This window comes from Nelumbo nucifera, chromosome 4 (genome assembly GCF_055504915.1).
Source record: "Nelumbo nucifera cultivar China Antique chromosome 4, China Antique-T2T, whole genome shotgun sequence".
NCBI classification, from domain to species: domain Eukaryota; kingdom Viridiplantae; phylum Streptophyta; class Magnoliopsida; order Proteales; family Nelumbonaceae; genus Nelumbo; species Nelumbo nucifera.
The window spans coordinates 17,703,990-17,722,070 of NC_142652.1; the positions used below are offsets into that span (position 1 = coordinate 17,703,990).

The window sequence follows — 18,081 nt, forward strand, 5'->3', positions numbered from 1 at the left end:
AAAAGTGGTCTATTAAAAATTGAAGGGGCTAGAAAAGATAGGGGCTGACCAAAAAAAGGACTTGGGTGGAAGTAATAAGAAATTATTTAAGCGCCCATAATTTTACTATGGATTTGACACTAAACAGAACATAATGGAAATACTGGATTCATGTAACTAACTCCAGGTAGTTGGGACAAGGCCTAGATGATCAAATGACAACTACACTTGATTTTCAGAAGGGAGAAAAAAAAGTAAGATGAAATTTTTGAATAACCTCACTAATTCAAAGAGCATACATGTTGATGGATTAAGAACCCTAATTTTTAGCTCCACTCAATCTCCTACCAACCCAACACGGAGTACAATCGTTCATAACATGATTAGTCATTTTACCCTCACTAAGATGTTTATATCCATGCTACCTGCTTAGTTAGTTGTCTAAGTGATGGGCCCCAAACACGCATATCTATTCTCCTGGGCAACAATATAACTACATTGAGATAGAGATGTCATCCAAATAGATGTAACAATGAGATAATGGCAAAGAAAAGCACCCAAAACTCGGTTTGGGTGGGAAAAAAACTTAATACTTCATTTTGATCTATATTGACACTTGAGTAGGGCAACTCAGCAGTTGAATAAAAAAGGCACCCAAAACTCCAAAATCATCCAGAGCAACTCAATGGATGAAAAACAGCAGGTCTAAGTCATTTTCAGGTAGTCAGGTATCAATATGAGGAAAAAACAAAATAATTGATAGGTTAAGACACCTAATGAATGGTTGCAAAATAAATAGAGCATCAACAAAACACCGCCTTATAATAGGATCTCCTATAAAACATAGCACTACGAAATGGAATTTTTTGCCGTTTCAGTAATGTTAAATGGGCTCTGATAACACATAGAGCAAATTTAAACTAAAAGGTTTAAATTGGCTAACTAACAAACATCGACCGAGAGACATCAAACAAACAAGAAAACGAAACCTTTTAAAAAATTAAAAGTGAATACGCACAAATAATCTAAAAGAAACCATCTTCATGACTAAATCTAGCACAACCATTGCAATCCGAAACCATGACACATACACTAACAAAGTAACAATAAATAGGTAGACAATGGAAAACAACAAGGTAAATACCAGAAAACAATAGCAACAAATAGTACCTACAAGATCGAGACAACATTCTATCGTAAAAGGGAAAACTTATTTATCTGAAAACAGTTCAAGCCCAAAAATCAGGGGGAATTCATAACCAGAAATCGAAAAAAATGGATGAAACTCACTTCGCATATAGGTAAAATACAGCCCCGTTAAATGAATTGCAGTCATGTACTCGATTTAAAGAAGCATGAAATATGATTGAATATGAACCTAATAAATTGAAAGAGAAAATGCTTAGATAGTACGGTACGTTATCGGAGTTCGGACATAGTAGTGGAGATTGAAATACTCTGTAGTGATGGAGAAACCATAACAAAGCCTAAATTGTTGGTCAAAGGGTTTGGGAAGAAATAGAGTAGGGACAGAACAAGAAATTAAATGGTGCTTTAGCCATACTTTTTCAACTAATTTTGGTTGATTTAGGAAGGAAAATTTTCCTATTAGTAGCCTGAAATTTGGGCTAGTGCCATTTTTTGTCCCAAACTTTAACATGTAACAATTTAATATTCAAACTTTTAAAACATGTCAATCCAATACCTACTATTAATTAGTTGTTAACTAATCTTTAAATACCTTTGAAAAATATACAAATGTCATTTAATTTTCTTTATCAACCATCTAAACATTGACAAAAAACTAATTGTCCTAAATTTTTGCCTCTTTTATTCAAGAAAGTTGGGGTCTTGAATGTCCATTGAGACCTACCCTCAACTTTCTTGAATGGAATAAGCAAGAATTTGAGATTGTTAATTTTTTATCAATGTTTGGATGGTTAATAAAAAAAATTAGATGACAGTCGAAGGACATTTATGTCTTTTTCAAATGCCACTTAACAGTTGATTAACAGTTGGTTAACAATTCAAGGACCAAAGTGGCACTAAGTCCAAAGTACAGGATACTAATCAGGAGTTTTCCCACTTAGGAAAGTGAATACTGAAAATAAAATTTAAATAAAAAAAAAGCAAAGAGGAAAAATGTATTCTCTAAACCTACCCGCCAGCTAAAATGTCTCATGTACCCGGATAATCTAACTTCATAATTACTAAACTGAACCTCAAAAATACAATGTAGGAATAGCTCTTATGTGCGTCTAATACTATCAAAAATGCAAAGAAAAAAAAAACTATCAAAAATTGCCAATGTTGCCATTTGGACTAGTTTTTATGCCAATTATTCTATTAAAATGTATATTCAAGGTTTTTCTAATTTTTCTTATATTTTATGTTTGAACTTGTAAATTTTATATATAATATATAAGATAACATTAGTTAAAATGCTTAATTTATTATCTTGAAAATAACATAGTATTTTATTTTCATTTTTATTAAGGTTATATTATAAAGGCTTTACGCTTTTAGTTGTTATTTAGATAAATAAACATGGCTTTCAATGTAATCGGGATGATTCTAGGTCTATGATTTTGTTGTAATTAATAATGGATTCAATACTAGTACCACCCCATCCTAGTTATATAATGTAGATAACTAGATATTATGTGTCATATAATATAAAATGTTATAGATTAAAATATAATGTGCTTAAAGCCCTGGACCCAAAGTCTGGACTATGCAATCAATATGCTTGGAGCATTGGACAACCTAAGTGGCATCATCAATTACTTGTGGACGGCATTCTTAGTCTTAAATTTTGTCTTCTATTCATCACCTGGCTTGATTTTTTATTTTTTGTTGATAAAAAACTCTGCCTATTTTTTTTTCATTGATACAAAACCTGGCCTGGTTTGAATTTAATGGTGGTTGCTCTTCATGTCAGTATTTGTCAAAACTTTGGCTCGTCCAATGTTGGTATATGAAACCCATACCTAAATATGACAATCATTCATACCTTCCTTGATGAAGCCCTTCCAAAAATTTAATCAACTTGGCTCTAAAAAATCTCTCTCTTTTGGGCTCATACAATTATGTGGGAAGTTAGATAAGCTAACCCCTAAAATCAAGTCAATGTGATGTTGAATGCCCCTCATAAGCAACAAGCTAGCAATCTAACAGCTTTTAACATGATGTCTTCAAACTCCCCATTAATGACTGTAGTTATTCAAGAGAACACATGTGTTTATTTGGTTGTGTCATCCCTTGATCATCAATGCATATATTTCTCTCAACTCGTTTAATTGTAGACAAAAAGGACTTCCCATCTATTTTAGGTTTGTTGTCCCCTCTTATCTAGATGTGTTTTTTGAGTGTCTTTATTATAGTGGGGGCCTGTGCAATGCACGAGATGGGGCACCCCTCCTTGGCCCTCACCCCCGTAAGTCAAAACATTCTGCTCCCTCCCCACCTTGACCCTAGTGGCAGGGCAAGGCACCTATTCTCCATTGGGGATGGGGAATCCCCAAATTTTCCCCACCTCGAGGCAATCAGCTAAAAAGCATAATTTATGGATATCTTACAATTATGGGAATTTTGGGGTATTTTAGAAATTGGATTATGATAATTTTGGAGTATTTTATAATTATAATTATGGGATCCTAGGATTATAATAATATGATGAAAACTTAGAGATATTTTAAAAATCAATATTAAATATACAAATATTTTACTAATTTACCATCAAGTTCGGGGAATTATATGCAAACCCTATCCCTAATTTGGGACAAAAATATTTTCCCTATCCCTACCTTGTATCTGCCTCGTCCTTGTTTAAGATTTGAGAAAACTTGCCTCATTCGGGGTGGGGCAGGGTAGGGCCCATTTGTATAGGGAAAATTGTCATCCCTACAATTCTAATAATTTTGTATAACTAATTAGATAATAGTAAATTAAATAACAATAAATTACAATATTTTATGATAATTTCAAAAAAATATATTGAAATTGCTATTGATTAGTAGAAATGTATAGTAAATTAATTATTTACATAACAAAAAATTAATGTAAATTATTTACTTTTTAAGCCTAAATTATTTACTATTAATCAAAGTAAATTTAATTATAGTAAATTAATGTAATTAAATTAGAGTACCCAGGATGATTTGCCCGGGGTGGGCACTCCAATGCTTAAGTAAAAAATGATAGTAAAAGAGAGCAAGAGAGCTTATAATGCAAAAGTTAATTCAGTGCACAATCGCATGTACCTTCTGTAGGTGAAGGAGGTGCCTTTATATAGGATTCGGTCTCACGTAGTGCATCCAAGATATCCGAGGGAACGTGGCTTATCAGCCCGCTATCCTTGGAGGTGGTTTCAATGGATAGCAACAAGGCTTACCTGGTTCTCTCCAAAGCGGGCGGCAAGGAACTCAGTTCTACCGGTCAAGCAACATGGTCCTGAAGGAATCAAAGACGATAATAAGTTGCATGTAGCGGAAGTCGATCGCCACTTCAACCCTTGGTCATGTCAGGGAGTACCACCAAGGTCCATGGTCTGCTTTGCCGAGGTGCATATGTTGTGCAAAGTCATGTCCTTCATGGTCTGCTTTGTCAAGGTGCGTACACCGTGCAAAGCCATGTCCTCCTTGGCCAATCAACCATAACCAAGGTGATGCTAGGCACTTGCACCAATTTCTCGAAGCGTCCAAAGTGCATCCGATGTGGAAAATTACGCTAAACATTGAAATTTTGAACATTTGTTAATAACCAAAAATTATTAAATAATGGATTATTTATTAATTTTTGGTATATCCTTGAATTATTTAATATTTGTTAAGTAATGGATTGTTTCTAAATTAATTATTTCATAATTTTTGGTATAATATTTTTCAATAAATTTTTAATAATTTTCGTAACTAATTTATTGCTTAACAATAGATTATTATTTAAGAATAAATTATTTAACAATAATGAAAGATGTCGTGAATATATAGGAAACATCGAATTCCCCTTTATTCCCCTTGCTTGAAAGAGTTCGGATCTCCTACCCACGTCTACCCACATAACATTGCAACTACACATGGAGAACATCTCATCCCATCCTCCTACATAGTATTATGCACAAGGAGATATTCACATTGTACGAGGGTGGTGTGTTGTGGGTAGATTTCCACGTCTATAGATATAAATATTGTTTGATTTGGAAAACCAAATCTTAATAGATTATGGCCCATGGGAAAGTGGAGAGAATATAGGGGAATTAGAGATAGAAGTGAAGGAGATGATAAAACATATATTGAGATAATTAATGAGATAAGTTAGGTTGTTATAGAATATGAGAGACGTGAGTTGTGGGGGGAGAGAGAGAACCCAATGGGAAGGGAGAGGAATGAAGAAAGAGGCTGTTGAGATGGTAAATTGGGAGTGGTGGGAAAGGGGGAGAGGAAAGAGAGTCCAGGGAAATGTAGGGTTGGGGTAATGGAGCAAGAAGCAAGGTGACGTGTACCATCTTGCTATAGCGGGGACCCGTGCGATGCACATGAAAATCTAAAAAATTGAATAATTTTAATTACTATTAATTAATTGATAAATTAATAATCAAAATTTGCTATTAATTAGCTAAAAATATTCAAAACTATTGTTAATATTTAAAATTTTAATAATTGTATTTTTCATTTAATGTTGATTTAAAATAATTATTGTTTGTTTAATATGAACAAATAGTTTTTAATAAACTTAATTTTATTAATTATTTCTAGTAATTTTAACAATTGTTATTGTTTTTAAATGAAATTCTGGCCAACTTTAAATAAATAAAAATAATTACAAAAGCTAACATTTTTATTAATTTCACTAACAATTAACAATTATATAGGAATGGCAACAGGGCAGGTTCGGGGCGGGGCACCCCATCCCTGTCCCTGCCCCATAGTCAAGACACCCTACACCATCCCTACCTTGTCCCTAGTGTCATGTGGGTTCAGCCGTTTAGGGCAAGGCACCCACTCCCCGATAGGGACAGGAAATCCTCGAATTTCTCCACCTTGTCCTCAATGTTGGGTGAATTCAAGGCAAGGCACCCACTCTTCATCAAAGTTGGGGAGTCTTCAAATTTTCTCAGCTCTGTCCCCAATGTCGGATGGGTTCAAGGCAAGGCACCCACTCTCCGTCAACCAATATTCAATTTGATGTCGAAAATGATCAAAAAGATATCTAAGTATTAGCCACGTGGTAAATTTATAAAAGTACATAAATTGTCTTTTATTTTTAAAAATGTAATTTTATGAAAAAATTGGAAATTTTATTACATGTGTAATTTTGAAAATTTACTCAAATTTATTTTTAAATTGTTATTAAATCATTTATTTTCTTTTTAACTAGATTACTTACATAATTACACTAATTTATCTTATAATTTATAATATAAACTAATTAATAATTTCCTTTTTTCAATATTACACTAATTTATCTTAATAATTTGTGTAATTATTGGTTCAAATTATAGTTTTCCTTTTTCCATGCTCATTTACTTTTAATAATTTACAATGAAAATTACATGATTTTTCAATAGTTTTCCGAAACCAATCAAATGTAATAAATTTTCCTAAAAATTCCAAAATATTCCAATAATTTTCAATGATCATTTAATACATTTTAAATAAACTTTCAAAAATTTTCCAAAAGTACAATATTATATCTTTTAATTTCCAATATGTTATTTTATGGAAATGTAATTTTATTAAATTTTTTAAAAATTTTATTCCATTTACGTAATAGTAGAGATTTGTTGAAAATTATTTAAAATTGTTATTAAATATTTATTTTTATTAAGTAGTTTACTAACAAAATTACACTAATTTATCATTTGTTTTCCAATATAAATTAATTAATCATTTCATTTTCCAATGTTATAATATTTTATTCCCCCATCTGCATTCGATTATTAACTATAATAATAGCAATAACTAAAATTTCATACTTTTTGATCATTTGTAAATATAATTATCAAATTTATAAAAATTACTTAAAGTGTTTTCAATTTCTATAAAATGTTGTTAATTAACATGAATATGACAATATTTACTCAAAATACTTTAGAAAGTTATGATGAGTTAATTAATAACAATATTTATTAATTGTTGGTAATTTATTAACCATATTTATTAACTTTTGATAATAACACTATTTAATACTCATTGAATATGGGTTGGATTAGATATTAACTATATTTAACTATGTATTAATTAATATGAATATTTCAAATGAGAGATAGTGTGTGGATATAGATTGGGTAAAGAGATTTTAGGAATTGATTGGGGAGTAAGGTAACATGATATGTTCCTAATGGCTTAGATGAGATATCTTGTGAGATTGATTCTATGAATATTTAGATAGTTGGGTTGGGAATTGTGACATTGCTTAATGGGAGTGGTGAGAAGGGGGGAGGAGAGAGTCAAAGAGAATGTCAGGTGGAGGTAATGGAGCAAGGAGAGGCATTTTGTCCTGGACCCTCTTGATATATATATATATAGGGAGAATGACCGATACCCCCAATGTCAGAATTTGTAGGTTCAAAGTACATTTGGGGTAGGTGTCAGCTCGGAATTGGTGCCAATTCACGAGCGGGTATGGGTGCATAGGGTGTGGTTTTTGGTTGTTTTGAATGATTATAGTTGTGCAGTGGGAATTAGATTTCTGCATTGGGTGTATCTGTACTTCTCCGTGTATATATATATAGGGAGAATGATCGATACCCCCAATGTCAAAATTTGTAGGTTCAAAGTACATTTAGGGTAGGTGCCAGCTCGGAATTGATGCCAATTCATGGGCGGGTATGGGTGCATAGGGTGTGATTTTTGGTTGTTTTGAATGATTATAGTTGTGCAATGGGAATCAGATTTCTGCATTGGGTGTATCCGTACTTCTCCGTATACACCCAATGCAAAAATAGATAGATAGATAGATAGATACTAGCGGAGACCTGTGCAATCCACGGGCTTTGTTGAGTGAAAGTAAAATAATGGAAATACATAATAGTAAACACATTTTTTTGTTTTCCATTGTAACACTATGAAACAATATCATCATAGGCAAGGATTATAATGTTTAAATTATAGGGGTTTTTATGATTCAGTCCACCCCTAGGTGGAGCAAGGATTTCCTAGGGGTGAACTGAATCCTACCCGTGGATTGATGCCAATTTCACGGGCATAAAGTGGTTTATTGGGGGAGGGGGGTTGCAAAAAAGATTTATGTGGGGGATTGCAATCCAAAAATCCCTAAATTATATAATTTATAATTTATACAAAAAACAAATGTATTTTAAATACACTATGAACTAATTACATTTATTTCTTGATGATTATTGATAATTAGTACATATTTTCAAAAAAGTAATTTTAATGGTTATATTTTTTATTTTTGATAATTTATCATATTTATTATAAATCATGTTAATCCATTTTTGGTAATTTCTTGGATAATTTTTGGTGATTATGGCAAAATTATTGGTACTTTATTTTTGGTTATTTTCGTAGCTAATTTCTGTTCATTAAATGTAATTTTCTGCTATTTATAGCTTAAACTATATTTTTAATTGTAGTTTAAAATTTAATTATATTACTTATAGGTTCAAATGTTATTTAAAATACATTTAAATTATGACTTACATTAATTAACAATTTAAAAAACTATTAATTAAGGAATTAATAAAATATTAATGTTTTTAACAAATACAATACTTTAATAAACACTATTAATTAATAAACATTGTAATTAATAGTACTACAATTATTGAAAATACTGTAAAATATGCTTAATTATTAGTAATGTAATTATTAAAAATACTATTAATAAAAATACATTGTTTTTAATAAATAATGTTAATTAATTAAAATACTATAATTATTAAAAGTATTATATTAATTAAAAATGTTGTTAATTTATAAATTTAGTATTTTAATAAATACTTTATTTAATTAATAATAGTAAAATTATTAAAAATATTGTATTAATTAAAAGTATAGTTAATAGTGTTAATTAATAAAATACTATAATTATTTAATTATTATTAATTAATAAATACTCTAATTGTTAATAACAAATTATAAAAATATAATATAAAAAACAAATAATATAACAAATTTATAAAAATCTAATATAAAAAATCTATTTATAAATAAACAAATAACATATATGTATGTATTATATATATTTATATTTATAAATATATAATATATATCGGATCAAATCTTCACTTATTAGATGGGGTGGGGGGGGGGGGAATTCGAATCCAATCCGATTTCTGATCAGATCATATTATTTGACTTGATCCGATCCAATCCAAATATCCAAACAAGGGCGATCAAAACTCAACCATGATCAAATCAAGATTGATCCATTTGCACCTTAACCCTTACATCGCGAATATCTCACAATGGAGGTCGGGTTCTATTAGGGCAAACCTATGCCCACACCATTCTAATATCCTTTTCCAACCTTACATTGGGAATATCTCCTCATGAAATAAAGCACATAAATACGGAGATATTCTCAATGCAAGGTAGTAGAGGCTGCTTAAATGGAGACCAGATCTCCTCCTCACAAAGGGCGCCTCACACCGACCTCACAAGTACATCCCATAGTGTATTGGGAACATCTTCCACACTTATGTGTTGTTATTTATGGAGATATTCCCAATTCACAATGTGATGTGCTTGTGAGGTCATTGTGAGGCGCCCTGTGTGAGGAGTAGATCCCAATTCGCTTGAATAGGCATTGCCTTGATTTAAGCCGAATTCCTCACAATGAAGCGATATTTCTCGATGTGTAGCTATAATGGCTCTGCTCCTCACAAAGCGCGCCACACTAAGATAGATCTCACAACACGTTTTTAGCCGTGTATTGAGAACATCTCGCCGTGAATAAAAATTTACAATTATAAAGTTTCATATGTACGACTGAAACGTACTAAAGGTTAGTGTGAGACATGTTTCGTGAGGAGCAAATCGAATTTTATATCAAAGTTCCTTGTACTCCAAATCGAAATTGGGATCTATTCCTCATATAACACACCTCACACCGACCTCACAAACACATCTAACCCGTGTATTGGGGAGTTCAAATCAACCCCCAACACATCCCCTCCATGTATTGGGAACATCTCCCGGTAATGACATCATCATTTTTTATATTATCACTGAAAGATATTCCCAATACATAATGGGATCTACTCCTCACACAGGGTGCCTCATATGCACATCCTAGATCCTACCATGCATTGAGAACATCTCCCATACTTATAAGTTATTATTCACGGGAGATGTTCCCAATGCAAGATGGATGTATCTATGAGGTGCCTATGTGTGAGGAGCAGATCTCGTTCCCACATAAATACAGGAAATGTTGGTGGAATATACCTATGAAGAGTTTGACTTCGGCCAGTGCGAGTTGGTGCTCGCACTTTTCAAGCAACCCTTACAACCTTGCATTAAAAATATCTCCCATAAAATAAATCACGTAATTACGGAGATATTCCCAACCTAAGGCTGTAAAGTATGTTGGAACGGGGTTTGCCCTGACCCAAGCCGGACTCGTCTGTGAGGTGCGATCTGTGAATAAGATCCGGTCTCCCAAAATCGTGCCAATGAGGCAGGTAGGTAGTACTTTCAATCAATGTAATGAGTTTTCAGTAATTTTGCTATACTCGGGATATATTCAAAACCCTAGAATCATATCACGTAAGTGCAAATAGACCGACATAGTGGGGCCCACGAATAAAACACATCATAATGTATTATGCATGGCTCCTACCTTGTCTGCAGGGCAAGTATTGAAGAGTTCTTCTGTAAACTCGTTGCTTAGTAGTATTTCTCCAAAGATATTTTATTAGTTTACAATCAGAGACGTGGAGGCCGTATTTATTTACGAATTACGATACGAGGGCAGATCTTTTTCCCTCTTTTCTCCTCTCCTCTTCCCTCTCTTTTTTCTTCCCTCCTACTCCTTGTATCTTCGCTCGCGAGGTCCTGATTTTCGACGATTCTGTTTAAAATCTTCGAGGTATAAACAGTTATGGCGTGAGATTTTATTTTTCAAAATATATCACTTATTAATTTTTCGTGTTATTTGATTATTGCTTCTCCGTTTCAATGTGAATTTCGTATATTTCGTTTAGGGTTTCGCGTCGTAGATGTTATTGCTTCGTTAGATCTTAGCGATATGCGACCTTGTACTGATAGATGTGCCTGTGCCGTAGTTCTTTTCTTGTTTTGCTGCGGTGGTATTAATTTCAAACATTTTCAGATCTTAACTTTCGTTAGGTCATGATTTTTGTAGTGTTGAGAAAACTCTATTGGCTTTGGAAGAGCCTTGATATATGCATTTTGATTCTTGTTAGTAGTTACGCAAATTTTATTTTCCTTTTTTTTCTTTGGAGTTCGTTTCGAGACATCAGAAATCTGTGATGGTCTTCCAGTTCTGGTGCCGCATTGACACCTTCTTTGTATCTTGTTTTTTTTTTTTGTTTGTATACATGTATTTTTGTTCTGTATATTTTCCGGAAAAAAGGATCTTTTCCTCCCGTGATCTTTATTGTATCCATTAACTAATTTTGTCTAGCGTGTAAACACTCTTCTATTAGAGTTTGTAGTATCGGAAAACTATGTCTGTTGAGGTGCCGTAATGAATTTTACGAACGATTGCAATGGGGTAATTTATTTTGCATTTTCTGTGTTGTGCTCTCCATATTATTGTAAAAGGACGCTTGTCAACAACCTTATTACTAAGCCAATGCTTTCCACGAGATATGTGCTGGATGAGCATACAAGGTATTCCTGCCGGTTTGCCATCCCCTGCATTGATTTCATTGTATGTTGATTAGAACTGTACAGTTCAGAAGATGACCTTGATCCTGCAGTGATGGTTCTCAATCTCTATTAGCATATCTTAAACTTATGTTGCAAAAAGAAAAAAATGATTTTGATGTTTTGTACTGGCTAATTCTTATGATCTTATCTATTGCATTTTTATGTGGCAGAAAGTTGGTCTGCAAGAATATATTGAGTAAAATTTTCCATAATGGCTGGTCAAAGGAATAGCCATGGGAAGCGTTCCCATTCTCAATCTGATTATTCTGATAATGGTGGAAGTAAGAGGCGCAACCCTGGTGATGATAAGGATCAATATGCCCCTGGACCCGATGATACTGTCTACCGATATTTATGTCCAGGGAAAAAGATTGGAAGTATCATTGGGAGGGGAGGTGAGATTGTTAAGCAACTAAGGGCAGAAAGTCAATCAAAGATTAGGATTGGTGAGACTATGCCTGGATGTGAGGAACGTGTTGTCACAATCTTTAGTTCAAGCCAAGAAACTAATGCACTCGAAGATACTGGAGACTTTGTTTGCCCTGCACAAGATGCTCTCTTTAGGGTGCATGACAGACTTGTTGCAGACGAGGTTCCTGCTGATGGAGATGTTGAAGAGCCTCAGCAAGTTACTGTTCGGCTGCTTGTACCATCAGACCAGATTGGATGCGTCATTGGGAAGGGTGGTCAGATAATTCAAAATATACGCACTGAAACTGGTGCTCAGATTCGCATTCTAAAGAATGAGCATCTCCCTCCTTGTGCCTTGAGCACTGATGAACTTCTCCAGGTAATATATTTTGTAATCTCTCTATTAGTTGCATATGTATACTTTCATGTGATGCCTACATTCTGAAATTGTTCTTATCTCTTGCCTTGTTATTTGTTAAAAGAAAATCCTGTTAACTTTTGGTGCTAGATATCTGGGGAAGCTGCTGTTGTAAGGAAGGCTCTTCATCAAATATCATCTCGGCTTCATGACAATCCCTCTCGCTCTCAACACCTGCTGATTTCTGCCATGTCAAACATGTATCAGTCAGGTGGTCCGTTTGCTGGTTCAAATGCAGGTCCCCAAATTGTTGGCTTAGCTCCATTGGTTGGTGCCTATGGTGGATATAAAGGTGACTCAGGAAGTGATTGGGCACGCTCCTTATATCCTGGTCGAAGGGATGAAACCTCTGCAAAGGAGTTTTCTCTCCGTTTGATTTGTCCAACTGGAAATATTGGAGGAGTTATTGGGAAAGGTGGATCAATCATCAAGCAAATCAGGCAGGACTCTGGGGCCACTATCAAAGTTGATAGTTCTGCTGCTGAAGGAGATGATTGCATAATATCCATCTCAGCAAAGGAGGTGAGCGTTTTTTTGGTCTTTAAGATTTATGTCGGCAAAGTTTGAATTTCACATGGACTGGTGCTGATGGTTAATTTGTAATGGCTGATTATGCAGTACTTTGAAGATCCATTTTCTCCAACAATTGATGCAGCAGTGCGCTTGCAGCCCAAATGTAGTGAGAAAGCTGATAAAGAATCGGGTGATTCTCCAATCACAACTCGGCTACTTGTGCCAAACTCACGTATTGGATGCCTTATTGGTAAAGGTGGAGCTATCATTACTGAGATGAGAAAACTCACTAGAGCAAATATACGCATACTTTCAAAGGAAAACCTTCCAAAAGTTGCATCTGAAGATGATGAAATGGTTCAGGTAATCACATTCTTTTACTCCAATGCATTCTATTTTCCTTCTCATTTTCAGTGTATTGGTGATAAGAACTTGCATTTTGTTGAGATTATGTCATAAACGATGCTTTTCAGATCACTGGGGAGCTTGACATTGCAAGGAATGCTCTCATGCATGTAACCACACGGTTAAAAGCCAACTTTTTTGAGAGAGAAGGTGCTTTGACTGCATTTCCACCAGCTTTTCCTTACCTTCCCATGTCAGCCGATGTTCCAGATGGTTCAAAATATGGCAGTAGGGATGGTAAATCACATGGACGAGGATACTCCTCTTATTCTCTTGGATATGGTTCAAGTGATATGGCCCCTAGTGACAGTTATGGTGGTTATGGTGGCTCACAGGTAATATTTATAATCCATATGCTGTTCTGTGACATTAAAGGCACTCTTTTTTGAATCTGAATTCTTTCTTCTTGTGAAAGTAATAATGGATCGATTTCTAGCTTAGAACCCAAAGCAGTATTTCACTGCAACTCTTAAGATCACCGCAATTCCCTTTGTAGGTTTGAGTCTTGATAGAGCATGATGATGGGACAGGAGTTGTGTACCTGACCCAAAGTAGTTGGGATTAAGGCTGAGTTGAGTTGAAATTATTACAATTATCAGTGTAGTGACTCAATGTTTTTTCTTGATTTTTTGGTTGTATTTGTCCTTAGTGTAGATCAAGTGATCAACTAACATGGGATTTGTTGATTAACTTTCTCAACCTTTTTTATTTTATTTTTTATGAATTATGTCTATCTTCTGCAGAGTGGAAGTGGTTATGGAGCATATGGTAGCTATTCTTCTGCCCGGTCTGGTAGTACAGGGTAAGAATATGCTATTTACCTTCATTCTTGGCAGTTGATGCTTTTTATGTTTTGGCTTCATAGCATTGAAGGGATCTATTTCTTGGTACCTTTTATCTTTATCGACAATGTTATCTTGTTTGTAGGGGTGCAACTTCTAAGTTTTGGTAATAAACCTCCAATGTCATGCTTGATTATAGATGAGATTGTTCTACATCTTGACCCTGATTTTAGCTTCTGTTACCAGGTTATCTGGTCAGAATCCTGTTTCCCATGTGAAACATCATGGTTATTAGTTCCTCATGAGTAGGGCCTGCAGGTAGATAATTGTCTTTTTCCTTAACGCTTTTATCCTTTCTATAACATAGCAAGCTGCTTTGATGTATGCTAGTCACATTATACTATATGGAAATTTGCTATCTTAACCAACCCAGACCTCCTATATTTAGAATTCTAATACTCCTGTTTTACCTTTGTTGCCTTCCCTTCCCATTAAAACAGCTGAGATCTACGAAGCCTGAAGCCAGCCTACTGCCTCTTTTGATGAAGCCTCCAGCCTAGACCTGAAGACCAGATGAAAAGGGTTTGAGAAACTTATGGCCCACCTATGAAGCTTTGTTTAGGAGGACCAACATTTTCTGGAGATTACCATTCAGTCCTTTTGCAGCCTTGATACCACATCTTACTAAGCTATTATATTGTTTGAGCCAAGGGCCGCAGTAGCCAGAATGCTTTTATTAGTTGCAGTAACTTATTCACTTCTGTAAAACTTCGTGTACTTGGTATCCGTGAAACTTTTATTTGGTACTTGTACCAGTATCTTGGCTTTAATAATATTAGATCTCATCTGTATGGGTTGGTTATGTCTGAATTTCTAGGAAACAGTGAGCTTAGGTGGTACTGTTGTAGAACCTGGGGAACCCTAGGAAAGTTAGACAAAGTTGTGGTGGAACTTAATTTGTTTTGATGAGATGTGGGCATTGAAAAGTAATATGTAGTGTAATGTATTGCTTGGTATTTTTCCTCTTAAATTTGTCATTATGTTTTGCATCTCAAAACACTTAACCCCTTGTGTTTTGCACTGATCTTCTTTTCCATAAATGTTTAATCATTAAGCTGTATACACATACACAACTACACCTTGTTTGCAGCTCTCTACATTAAACATTCTTAAAACTATTGCTGAGACTGCTTTTTTGTTTGTTTTAAATTCCTTTTTCTATAATATATTTAATTGTTAGTCATGAACGTTGGATGGAATTAATCGCACAAGGAACTTGTAAAGTAACTAACTGGTTAAAAGAAAGGTTTCTCTTTGCATGTCTGTTCATGACCAGTTTAATATTTTGGAGGGTATATAGTCTGATGGCAAAATGACAGTGATTCAAGAGTATGGATCTCCTGAAAGGTAGGTTATAGATTTTGCTGATGCATGAACATCATGGTTACAGATATATGGGAGCTGGTTCTCAGATTCAGCACTGATAAATTTGCATTCATTTAGATGTTTGTTTGATATTGATACAATTGCTCTTTGCACCTAAAATGTCTTGGAGCAAGAATTCAATTTTAAACTTCTACAAACAGCGTCCCACGTGCATTTTTAAGGTATGCATTTTGTATTGATCAAACAAAATGGTTTCAGCTGAAAACAGCAATCGTACCAAACAATGTCGTAACAAATATGCTAATTCTCTAGATAATGTCTTGCATGTTCATGCTACCTTTGGGCTATGTAGAGGTATAATTCAGTTTTGTTCGGGTCGAGTATTTGTTAAACTTTGAATGGGCTCAAGCCTGAACCCAAGACCACTGTGGTTAAAAATCTTCAATTTGCAATCCAACTTGCATCCCTACAGCTATGATCACAGGCGATTTAGCTTCTATGCAGTTAATCTGGAGGTTCTAGGAATTGATGGCTTAGTATGCAAGGTCAGGTGTTTTGTGGATATGGTATGTAGGCAACTATTTTTGTGGTTGAGACCTGCGAATGACAACATTTATTAATTTAGATTTTTTTTTAATTTTACCCTTTTATCATATCAGTTATTAATTTTTTCAATGCATATTTAATATTATTTCTCCCTAAGCTGATCCGCATTTTTGATATTTTACTTTTTTTTATATAAATGAATGGACTTTTTTGATATTTTACTTAAAGCGAGTATCTTAAGGTCAGGTTGAATTTCAGTGTCTTGGCTGCTAGCATCTGTACATTGATATTTACACAACTGCAACTACTTGCACCACGATCACTGAATTGTCTATGTTTTGGCTGTTTTGCTTGGAGTGTTTTTAAAGCAGGGTTTGACATCTTGTAAAACAAACCAGAGGTTTATTTTGAGTGGTCTGTTTCTGTTATCGATGTTTTTGGCATCTTTGGTCCTGTCTTTCCATCTTTTTTTTTTCCTCTTGCTTGTATGATTTCTATAGCATCAATAGAAGGAATGAGCTGTAGATTCTCTTGAGGGTTTCGTCATGAGGGCGAAACCCTCTATACTGGCTCGTTTCACTAAAAGCTCAATGGTCTTGAAGTCCTTGAGTGTCCACATTCTTCTTGTCATCATAAGGTGAGTGAAATTGAAGCAAGGTCAGTTGAATTCTTCTATTATCTTTTCTATTTCCCTCTTCTTTGATTCATTTGCATTTTATATAATATATGGAATCAATTTGTCTTGAGATGGCAAAATGAGGAACCAACAACAGCATTGGAGGGAATCACAATGATTCCACATGGAACCATGGAGTAGAAATTGAAGGGCCTAAAGCTGGGATTGGCCATGCATATGGATCCGAGTTCTGCATTTGAGCATAGTCTTGAGGGCGACCTCTTCTTGTTCTTATAATTCTAGACTGTATTGTTCGTTCTGAAAACTACACATTTTGGCACGTATGTTAAATTTTGTAAAAATTCTATCATAAATTGCTAATGGCTGCATGTGCTAATGTCTTGTTGCAAATTCGCATTTTGTTTTGTTAGATCAAAACTTAGATGTTATATCCTTTATTCTATTTTACTATGTTATTGCTATGTTTATTTCAGACAATTTGGTGGAAAATCCTTCATGAATTTATTTACAAGCTTAAACCTTGCATACATTTGATGAGAAACCAGCTTGATTGGATGCCTTGAATCGATTGTTTTATCGAAAGATGTCTTTGATTTTGACCGTTTGGATGTTATTCAGCCGTGTAGTTGATTCAAGGTTCAAATCGTTCTGGGACCCCTCCGATACGCCCCTACAGTGGGTGTATTGAAGGTCTGACCGATTCAGGGGTAGAGGAGACCTAAACCGGCCCCCCTGAACCAGTTGCGAAAAAAAATGGAAAAAAAAAGGTCTGAAAAACTGTATCTATTCGCACGAATCGATATTTTGAACCTTGGGTTGATTATTTGTTGAATTGGATTATAGCGTGTATTCTATACCTGAGTTACAAGCTAGACGACCCATTTGCGCGTCCTATTGCTAATTGGTTTGTATGTTATTAGGCATGACCAGTTGCTTTTTTGGATCCCGTTGACAGATCTGTCACCAACCCGTAGCACAACCGAACCCGGCATCACTCTAACCCAAACAATGTGACCAGCCCCATTGAAACATTTCTAACACGCCAATTTGCACGTCTTATGTGGCAGTTAATCATGCACGCTAAATAACCTGAAATATTAAAAGATGTGATTTTCGTTTTTTTAATATTTTATTTCATATTTT

At 34.4% G+C, this 18,081-nt stretch overlaps 1 protein-coding gene across 7 annotated transcripts; it reads left to right on the forward strand.

The window, feature by feature from the left end:
* Positions 1-10,799: 10,799 nt before the first annotated feature.
* LOC104598099 (RNA-binding KH domain-containing protein RCF3-like) lies at positions 10,800-17,314 on the forward strand. 7 transcript variants are annotated; one of them, XM_010260004.3, is made up of 8 exons: positions 10,800-11,034; positions 12,011-12,630; positions 12,760-13,191; positions 13,288-13,545; positions 13,656-13,922; positions 14,331-14,389; positions 14,616-14,687; positions 14,870-17,314. In XM_010260004.3, the coding sequence occupies exons 2-7, from the start codon at positions 12,052-12,054 to the stop codon at positions 14,662-14,664; spliced, it is 1,644 nt and encodes a 547-aa protein (XP_010258306.1). In that variant the 5' UTR covers positions 10,800-11,034; positions 12,011-12,051; the 3' UTR covers positions 14,665-14,687; positions 14,870-17,314. The 7 variants fall into 7 exon arrangements, with proteins under 7 accessions (XP_010258306.1, XP_010258305.1, XP_010258309.1 ...); XM_088903401.1 differs by adding an exon at positions 11,733-11,801 and having other exon boundaries at positions 10,912-11,034; positions 14,616-17,314; XM_010260003.3 differs by having other exon boundaries at positions 14,616-17,314.
* The last annotated feature ends 767 nt before the right edge of the window (positions 17,315-18,081 follow it).

What these genes read in the sequence shown, in the direction of transcription:
- LOC104598099 (XM_010260003.3), top strand. Translation starts at nt 12,052, where the DNA reads ATGGCTGGTCAAAGGAATAGCCATGGGAAGCGTTCCCATTCTCAATCT. An exon ending in GCACTGATGAACTTCTCCAG is followed by an intron (nt 12,631 to 12,759) that starts GTAATATATTTT and finishes TTTTGGTGCTAG; the next exon opens with ATATCTGGGGAAGCTGCTGT. An exon ending in GTGGTTATGGTGGCTCACAG is followed by an intron (nt 13,923 to 14,330) that starts GTAATATTTATA and finishes TATCTTCTGCAG; the next exon opens with AGTGGAAGTGGTTATGGAGC.